The 9,261-nt window shown below is 29.3% G+C and overlaps 2 protein-coding genes across 4 annotated transcripts in view; one reads left to right on the forward strand and one right to left on the reverse strand.

The window, feature by feature from the left end:
- LOC117175537 overlaps positions 1-9,261 on the forward strand; it is a 458,677-nt gene that overhangs the window by 225,243 nt on the left and 224,173 nt on the right. The window lies entirely within an intron of this gene.
- LOC117174781 overlaps positions 6,350-9,261 on the reverse strand; it is a 386,591-nt gene continuing 383,679 nt past the window's right edge. Inside the window, exons 1-6 of one of the 3 annotated variants that reach the window (XM_033364146.1) lie at positions 8,511-8,567; positions 7,762-7,824; positions 7,295-7,501; positions 7,028-7,198; positions 6,773-6,922; positions 6,350-6,655 (exon numbers count right to left, since the gene is read on the reverse strand). In XM_033364146.1, coding sequence (XP_033220037.1) covers positions 6,483-6,655; positions 6,773-6,922; positions 7,028-7,100 — 396 coding nt within the window. In that variant the 5' untranslated portion in view covers positions 7,101-7,198; positions 7,295-7,501; positions 7,762-7,824; positions 8,511-8,567 and the 3' untranslated portion in view covers positions 6,350-6,482. Of the gene's footprint in view, positions 6,656-6,772; positions 6,923-7,027; positions 7,199-7,294; positions 7,502-7,761; positions 7,825-8,510; positions 8,568-9,261 lie in introns of those variants that run through there. The other 2 variants (XM_033364147.1, XM_033364148.1) reach the window with 2 other exon arrangements.

Below are 9,261 nucleotides of genomic sequence, written 5' to 3' on the forward strand. Positions count from 1 at the left end.
CCCCCCCCCCCACACACACACACACATTGAAAATACATTTAGAGATCTCGAAATCTTTCAAATGGCTGTGAAATTGTTGAATGAAAAAGTACAATTTCCGACTTGCCATTTTTTTAGGCATAAAAAAATTAATTTTTCTGAAACCCCACACACGAGAGAAGCAATGAAATTAAAAGACGAAAGTTGTGATGAGAATTTTCCCACGCAGCAAGCGGATTTTATTATATTTTTTCCCCTTTATTATTATGTTTTTCACGATTAAAATAAAAACTACGCACCCTATTCAAAAGCGATTATTAACAAATTTATACATCTTTTTCAAATGCACAATTTCTGTCTTCTCGTCTTTTTTCGTATTTTGCATGTGCTTGAAGTTTCGAACCATCATTAGGATAAATTGTTCGTCTTTTTGAATACTGTATATAGACTGTTAAAAATAATATTAAATATAATATGCCCATGTGTATTAAAATTAATATATCAAGCATATGGAATCGCCATTAAGAGCGACTATAATAAATTTCAAACACATTCATGTTAATCACTTACAAGAAAAATCAGATAATTCCATTTTTCACAAATTCAAAATCAGTTTAGCAGTAATTTTCGACTGTAAATAATAAAAAATGATACCTTCTTTCTGTTAACTAAAAATACATTTGGATTTCCAGTGAAAAAGTTCAATTAATCAAATAAATAACAGGCCTAACCTACAATTAACTGTCTTCACCTTAAATTTTGACTATTCAGGGCGAAATTAGGAAAAAGGTTTACCCGTACATTGCACTTTCATAATGAATAATAATTCAGTCGATAAATTCTAGATTATAAATTTAATTTAGAATATTTGATAAGATTTAAAGAAATTGAAGCACGTTGAGTTTTCACGCACATTGCTATACTGACCTGTATATTAAATCAAATACACATGTATTTTAAATTCACTAAACCAATGCATGTTACATTTCAGTAGCGATAGTGCATATTTGCTTCACATACATGTATATTAAACCTCGTGCAGATTTTTCTAAATGTGTATCCGCACAGAGAATGTTCGAACCTTGAAAAAAAGTTGTCTCAAACATGTTTCCAATGCGCTCACTTTTTGATTTTTTATGTCAAAAATTTTTACTTGATAATTATTTGATTTTATGTCGTCATATTTAAACGTAAATGTTTAATTTAAAGGATTTAAAGATAAAAAAATAAACATTAATTAATTTTTTTCAAAACTAAACGGTATTTCGTGTTTTAAAAATTGTACAAAAATTATTTTACAACATGATTCTAAATCGGTTTTAAATTACACAATTTACAGATTTTGACGTTAAAAATTTAACTTTTTCAATACAAAAGCCCCAATAATTAAGAAAATCGAAATGTGCTGATTCAAACTTTATAGCATAATTTTAATATAAAAATAACTTAAAATTAATACATTAATTAATTAAACGATTTATTTTATTTAAAATCCTTTTTAAATATTGTTTTAGTCGAAAATATTAAATTTTTACCCATTCAGTTCGAAAATCTTTAATTAAAAAAATATCTGAATGACCAATTATACATCAAATATTCAAAAGTAAACAATTTGAAACTGAATCGTTTGAAATAGAAAGCCTTGAATGGTAAAAATGTCAGAGTATGACATTTAAACTTTTAACTTCACAATTGTTATTACAACGTTAAGCAACAATTGAAAATTATTAATTTGAAAGGACGAGAATTGAGAAAAATCAAATTAATTTTGGTATTTAATTTCTTTGGAATTGCGAGAGGGACTTTTTTAGGTTGACATTTTTATTGTGTGGAAAAATGTAAAGTATTGTATTTTTAACATTTTTATCAACCTTAAAGTGATAAACTTCTAATTTTTGTTAAATTGGCAATACATTTAATATTTGGAAATCTTTTATTGAGTTGAAAGAGATACCGTTTTTTTAATTAGAAGAGGCAAATTTTTATTTTTAAGATTTTTATTGTGATTGAAGAAAGAATTTTTATTTTCGTTTTTTGTCTGAATTAAAAGAGGATAATTAAAAAATATACAAAAATTCTAATTTTTGTTAAATTGGTAGTACATTTTATATTTTTAAAGTTTTTATTGAGTTGAAAGTGATACAGATTTTTCTTTAATTGGAAGAGGCCATTTTTTATTTTTAAGATTTCTATTGTATTTGAAGAAAGAATTTTTCATTTTTGTTTTTTTTTTAAATTAGAAGAAGATATTAAAAAAATATATATTGTCATTGAGTCGGAGGAGAGGAAGTTTTGATTTTCGATTCTTTCTGATTTTAAAAGAGGGATTTTTTTATTTTTATGATTGTTATAGAACTGGAAGGAAGGAAATTCGTTTTTTAAAGTTTTTTTAAATAGGAAGATGGACTCATTTGATATGATTTCTCTCATTTGATATGATGATATCTTTGCTGTTTTTTTGGAAGATATCCTTTTTTAATTGACTCAGCTATCTTAACAGTGAGGACGATTTTTTGATTAACATTAGGGTCGATCGTATTTATTTTTGTTTTGTTTTTTGTAATTAATTTAAAAGATATTAATTTATTTTTGATTAAAAATACAAATAAGATGTTTTATTCTTTATAACCAACTGACTAAATGGATTTATCAATAAGACTATGTGAATCAGTCTTAACTTATATATTTTAATTGATCTAAATTCGTTGCAATCTATATTTTCCAAGGAAACTTTTTTTAAAAATGTTTTTATTGAGTTGGTAGATAGACATGTTTCATTTCTTCACACTTGTATCAATGCGAGTTGAAGTTGAGGATAAGTGTTAATTTAGAGAATTTAAAACGATAGGGCGGATTCATATTTATTAACCAGAGATCTTTGTACAATTCAATTTTTCAAAGTGTGAAGGTTTAGGTTCTGCAGTTTAATTGCACTTAATTGAAAAGTGTTAAAAGCTTCTATTTTATATGTGTCAATTATTGAGAGTTTAAATAAAAAATGTCCAAATTAAAATTAGTTTAAACTTTAAATTAAATTTCACTAGTTACGGACATTTTTTGTCCTACAAACGCAAGCATGATTGAAGAGATTTGGCGGGGAATCCCAAGTCATGAGCCCAGTACAGTCGGTCAGATGGTGTGATCGCCGTGAGTTCGACTATAAATGGAATAGCTCGGAAACCTTCGGGCGTTTTTTAGTATAGTCTTTTAGAATTCTCGCAAATCCCTGTTGCAGATATCACTAGTGGTACTCATGTCAATACACATTCTTATTTAAGAATACCAAAATGTCTTAAATTTCTTACAACTTATATTACTTAAAGTTCTGATTTTTGACTAAAAGTTTTACAAAACTTGTTATTGGCCATTATCACTTTTTCACACTCACCATTTTAATGCAGTAAATAAGACTTTTTCTAAACGTTAATACTAATTCTTGCTCGCTCAAGTTTATAATAATACATAAAGAAATATCATCATCTCTTATCATAGTTGGAATATTTATAGCAGTACCCCGATTATCCCTAAATTCTTACATTTTATTTTAATTATACATATAGAATGAATCAAATATTGATATCAAAAGTGTCTCCGTATACTAATTCTTTGACTGCTAGCGATCGCAGTATCAATGTATCATTATTTATCTACTGAGCATTGATGTCCATAAATAAATGCCTATTATACCCATGTGGAAATTTCAATCGGGATTTGGAAGGGCCCCGGATATTTTTCCCTATTTCTGACGGGGCGCTGATCGGAAATAAAAGGAAGGGACAGAATAGTTCTGTCAAACTATTAAGACTGGGCTATATCATAAACTTATAACAAAGTGTTAACGGGAATACTCTTCCACTGCCCGTGAAATTTAATTTAATTAAACTAAATTTAATTTTTTACGGAATTCGGAAGATATCTTACTTTCATTTCCTGTTTAATCCTTTCCCTTATTTGTTTTGCTTCCTGAATAACTAATTTCCTAGTATTATCAGCGCTGATCCTAAGCCTATCATCTCGCGGAAGGGCACGAATAATTAGGGTCCACAATTTTACGGAAACCACCGGCATTCATCAATTCCAGTGGTTTCCCATTGACTGTCACAAGCTCAACACAAGCCATCTCTAGCTAAAGGGAAATATTTTTCCTAAATAAAACCTCTCTAAGAAATTGTTTATTGTATCAATTTAATCCGTTTTCAGGGTTTTAAGACACCTACTAAAAACAAAAAAAAATACAAGCTAAATTGCTGATATGATCTCTCAGCCGATTAGGAAAAAAAAGTTGTGGCGATTCGCCGAGAAATCGTTGTATTCAGGTTATTTGGGAATAAGATTACCTAAAAACAAGGTCCTAATTTGAGAGATACACCCTGTATAGAAAAACTTCGTGGCAAGCTTGAAGCATGCTGAATCCCGTATAGTTCTTCTCAAGCAAATCTATTCACGCAATACTAGCCTAGCGCTACACTGGCCCTGTATAGTTCTTCCTCGTGTTTGATTCAACCATTTCTGCTGTCTAGTACCAGTCTTGGCACTATTTATGATATTAGAATATATATTTTTTTAATATATATGAAGACTGCCCAGATTTTAGCTAGCTTCTAAACAGAATCACGGTTTAGACTTAAACAAAAATTACAGAAGTGAATGCAGAAAATCGTAACATTGGAATAAAAAAATTAGGAAATTACAATACGTAATTGCATATATTCTCAGGTAATAATAAAATGTACACTATAACATAATAAATATAGCAAACAAGAATTATTGAAATAAAATCCGCACAAGAAAAAGCACAGGAAAAAGAAATTTTTTGATTAAAATAAAAATGTTGTTTATGAAATAATTTTAAAAAACAGCCTTTTTCACAAATACTGAGGTATCTATCAAAAATTATATTAATTGTATAGCAACTTCAATTGCTTATAACGCTATAAGTTGAAAACGGTTCGCTGTATGACAAATTTAAATAAAAATATATAAAATTTTCTTTTTGCTTGAGCTTTCCAAATATAAGTTCAGACATTTTTTTCTGGAAACCTACCCTAGTGGAAAAATCTTCTGGCTGTCTCATGTCAGATCTGGCGACGTCTAGACCGTCTAGTAATGACAGTCAAAACTGGACCAGATCTCTGACTGGTCAGCAATTCATAACATACAATATTTATTTATTTTTAGCTATTTTCTTGGCAGACTAGTCTGGCCCAGATCTGGGACTGGTCCGCCATTCATACCATCAAAATACACCATAAAATTTTTAAGTTCTTAAAAATTGCAATTCATTTAATTCTCAATCGTTCTGAACTGGACCAAAAACACTAAAAATCAAAAAGTTACACGAAGAAAAAATAGTAGAAATAGGCTGCCTAAATCGTCTATTGGCCAGTCCCAGACAAGACCGTCTAATCTGCGCCAGATTAGATCCTAGATGGTCTAGTCTGAGACTGACCACAGCCAAAAGATTTTTCAATGGGGTAACGGTATTGTTTCCTCAAATTTTTTAAGCAATTGTTGCATCAGACTTTGAAAAATTGCACTTGATATAATTAATTATTAATAGTATATGGTCTAAGATCGAAGATTTTGGATCATAACCTTTTTATTCACATTTAGAATTTTTGGAAAAATGAAAAATTTGAAATTATTTTAAATAATTTAAACCAGGGGTCTGCGTGTGGCGACAAAATCCGGCTATTCGTACCGAAATTTCGGTGGAAATAGCCCACGGCCTGATTTAAAACAAAACACATATTTTGGCAGATTTCGAAACAAAATTTAGAAGCTTTTCAAGAATTTTGAAAGGCTTCAGAAGAAGAAAAAACGTTTCCTTGAGATTCCTAGGAAAATTGAAAATGATTTTTTATTTTGAAAAGTTTTTTAATGTTCAGGAAAAATTGTGGGAAAAATTGGAATCATTTTAAAGGATGTTTACATGTTTTGAAAACAATTTTCAAAACTATTTAAATTTGAAAAAAAATGTAAAACATCATGCAGTTTTTTAAGATTTTCAAATAAAAGTTTGAAGAATTTTAAGGATTTTAAATCAATTTAAAGCAAAAATAATTTAAATTTTAACTTAAGAAATGTTCAGTTTATAAAAATAAACTGTAACCATTCAATTTTTAATGTTTCTAGAATAAAATTGCTTAAAATGATATAATTTTAAAATTGTTTAAATTAATTAATTGATTATTAAAATTTAGAGCATGGTGCAGTATAACTTAGATTTATATTCTGGGAACTGAATCTGATTATTTGAACTACAAGGTTTAGAAAATTTTAAAATTTTAAATTTGGCAGTTTAACTGCATTTATTTTGAAAATTTTTAGTTGAAAGGTGTTAGTAGCTTCCATTTTATAGGTGTAAATTATTGAGGGTTTGTATACAACATTTTTAAATTTAAAAACTTTTAACTTCAATTTTATAAGTTTAAAATTGAAAAGTTCCACCTTAAGTGCTTTAATTTGCGAACCGGGAAAAAACGGGGAATTTTTTTCTTTAATTAAAACAGTGACCCTGCAAAATTATATGACAAAATTTTCGCTGAAATAAAAGATATACTTTTATCTCTCATTGAACTGAATTCTAAAAGTGGCTCTTCTTCAAAGCTATTACTCTCGATCACATGCGAACGTCTAGTGCAAAAATCCTTCGCTGTTGCAAGGTTTTCATTTCCTGTATAAAAACATAAAAGGAATTAGGGATCTAAGTCTTCCTTATTCGCAAGGAGTACAAAAGACATATTTTGAGGAACATATACATAAGTATTTAATATTAGAAAGAAATATATACGTTTCGTTTGGTTCCTTCCTAAACTTTTAAGTAATGTTGGATCCTCTTTTGGAAACTCCTCACTTTCGTTTTCACTGAAGTTACTACTGTCCTCAGACCAAGATTCATTTCTGGATTCGTACAAACGCTTTTTGCAAGGTACATGACTCGCTGCAAATAAATAATAAATTTATTATATACGTATACTCTTAATATTTTTGTAAGCAATTTAATTAGCAGATGAAGGAACATAAAAAATTTATACAAAATATTTACGGTCTACAGTACATTTGGTGGATTGACTCCTCTTCCTTGTGTCGCGACACTGATCATTATTTTCGCTCTCCATTACAAATTGTGGTTTCGTTCTTCATCTACTAAGGTTAGTAACAATTAAATCAGGATCGTCTTTCTTAGAAACAAATTTATCAGTATTATCTTCTTTGTCTGCAACAGTATGATAGAGTTAAAAAAGTTTTTATTATAAAAATGTATATTTTCACATCAATAATATAAATATTAATTATAGAATATCATTAATACCTTCCGTACGTTTATTAGCAATGCTCTGACCAAGTTTTGGAACGTTCATTATTTCCATAAATTCAAGAGAAGTTTCTTTACATTTTAATTTTTCCATTACAAGCTTCCCCTTGTCTTGTCTGGTGATGTCAGGCTCACTGCTATATGTAAGTCTGCTTTCGTCTTCTAGTAGTAGCTGCAATCTCTCGTTGGGTTCTGCAAATGTTTCTTGAAAAGTAAACACTAAAATGAATGAGGATTGGCGCGTTTATTCGGTGAAAGCAGACTCAAATTTTTGGCCATTTTCATAACTCTAGGCAAAAGCACCAAATATGAATCAGGATCCAAATTTTACATATGTGGCTACGTTTTTTTTTACTTTTTTGTTTATTATCCATATCTTATTCCTTAGCATTATATAGTTAGTATAGAGCCTTAAAATATAGTACATTAGTATATTCTGTTGTATAAAATTAATTTTAACGAACTTGCGTGACCAAGAAGATTCACCGGATACTCTTGACAACTATCTGGGGGATCGATCTTCTTTTCTATTAACATGTACAACGTTTTATTCGTTTTAGGATTGTAGGGAGAATCCATAAATTTCACAAAGAATTTTTTTTGTCACATCGAAGCCAGTTTACTGGCGTGAAATCGGAGGTCCTTTAATGTCTTTTTGGCTTAAAAATTGTACAATTTGGTAGGGAATTCAACTGATTGATCATTTTTAGTTTTTCAATTAAACTATTTTGTTGAAAATTTATGTAATTTGTGTAAAACTCGTGTATTTTGTTAGAAAATTGATATTTTTTTTGTTAAAAAATTCAAGTTTTTCGTTAAAAATGAATCTGTTTTAGTTGAGGATTGAACTCTTTTTTTTATAATTTGTCTTTTTGATTAAATTCACCTGTTGTTTCTTTGAAATGAAAATCTTTCTTTGTTTGAAAGTTGAACTACTTTGTCCATTCATGACAAACAGTACAATTTTATCAAATCCTTCCCTACCTAATTCGCTAAATTCACAAGAAAAATGTAGTCGGCCAAAATTATAGGAAATAAGAGCGGTCAAAACTTTTGAACCGTAACAAGGGAGGGCGCGTTCTTCAGAATTTCAGAATAAAAGTTTTTGTGATTTAGGCACAGCCCCTTACTTGCCATGCATAAAAGTATAAAGCAAAACATAATTTTTTAAATAAAATTTACCTAAATTTAAAAAAGATTCATTTTTGCTCACTTAAAAATTATAAATCAAACACGAGTTCTATTAATTAGCATGTTTAACTTCATAGCGGCACCGCCAGATAACTTTTTACTCAAAAAATCAATGGTATTTTAATTTTCAATAAAGCTTAACAACTTTTCAGCAAAAGCAGTTTTCGATTTTTTTTAATCTGGTATTTCGTTAAGGTGCCATTGCAATTTAAATAAATTGAAAGTTGACCCTCTGAACCTGAAATCCTGTAAAAGAAGAAATATCATCTTAGCAGATTTTGGCATCAAGACAGAGACCTAAAATTAGAATAAACTTGATTTATATAGAGTCAGTAAACACTGATAACCTGTAAAACATAAATATTTAGCAGAGAAAATATGGGCTGGTCAGAAAGAAAATAACAATATAACCTGTAAACTATCAAAATTGCGTGAGCGATTTTACCACATTTGAACACAATTCGCACTTTAGTCTTCTGCAATTTTAATAACACTGTTAAATTAAATTTACCTTGACCCACTTGAAATGCGATTACATTGTTTTTAAAAATAAAATCAAAACACACTAAAAGCCGACCCGTCTCATCTGTTACCTTTTGACAAGATCGACATTGGACATGTTAGACATGTGGGACATGTGACTCAACGAGTTGCGCTTGGGTGCGTGAGGATCCATATATACGAGGGTAGTTCAATAAGTCCTTAGAATGACCAACAGATGGCGCGCGAATCGCTCCAAATCATCTGTTTTCAGTCAGCACCACTCCCGACTA

This window comes from Belonocnema kinseyi, chromosome 6, assembly GCF_010883055.1.
Source record: "Belonocnema kinseyi isolate 2016_QV_RU_SX_M_011 chromosome 6, B_treatae_v1, whole genome shotgun sequence".
Classification (NCBI taxonomy): Eukaryota; Metazoa; Arthropoda; class Insecta; order Hymenoptera; family Cynipidae; genus Belonocnema; species Belonocnema kinseyi.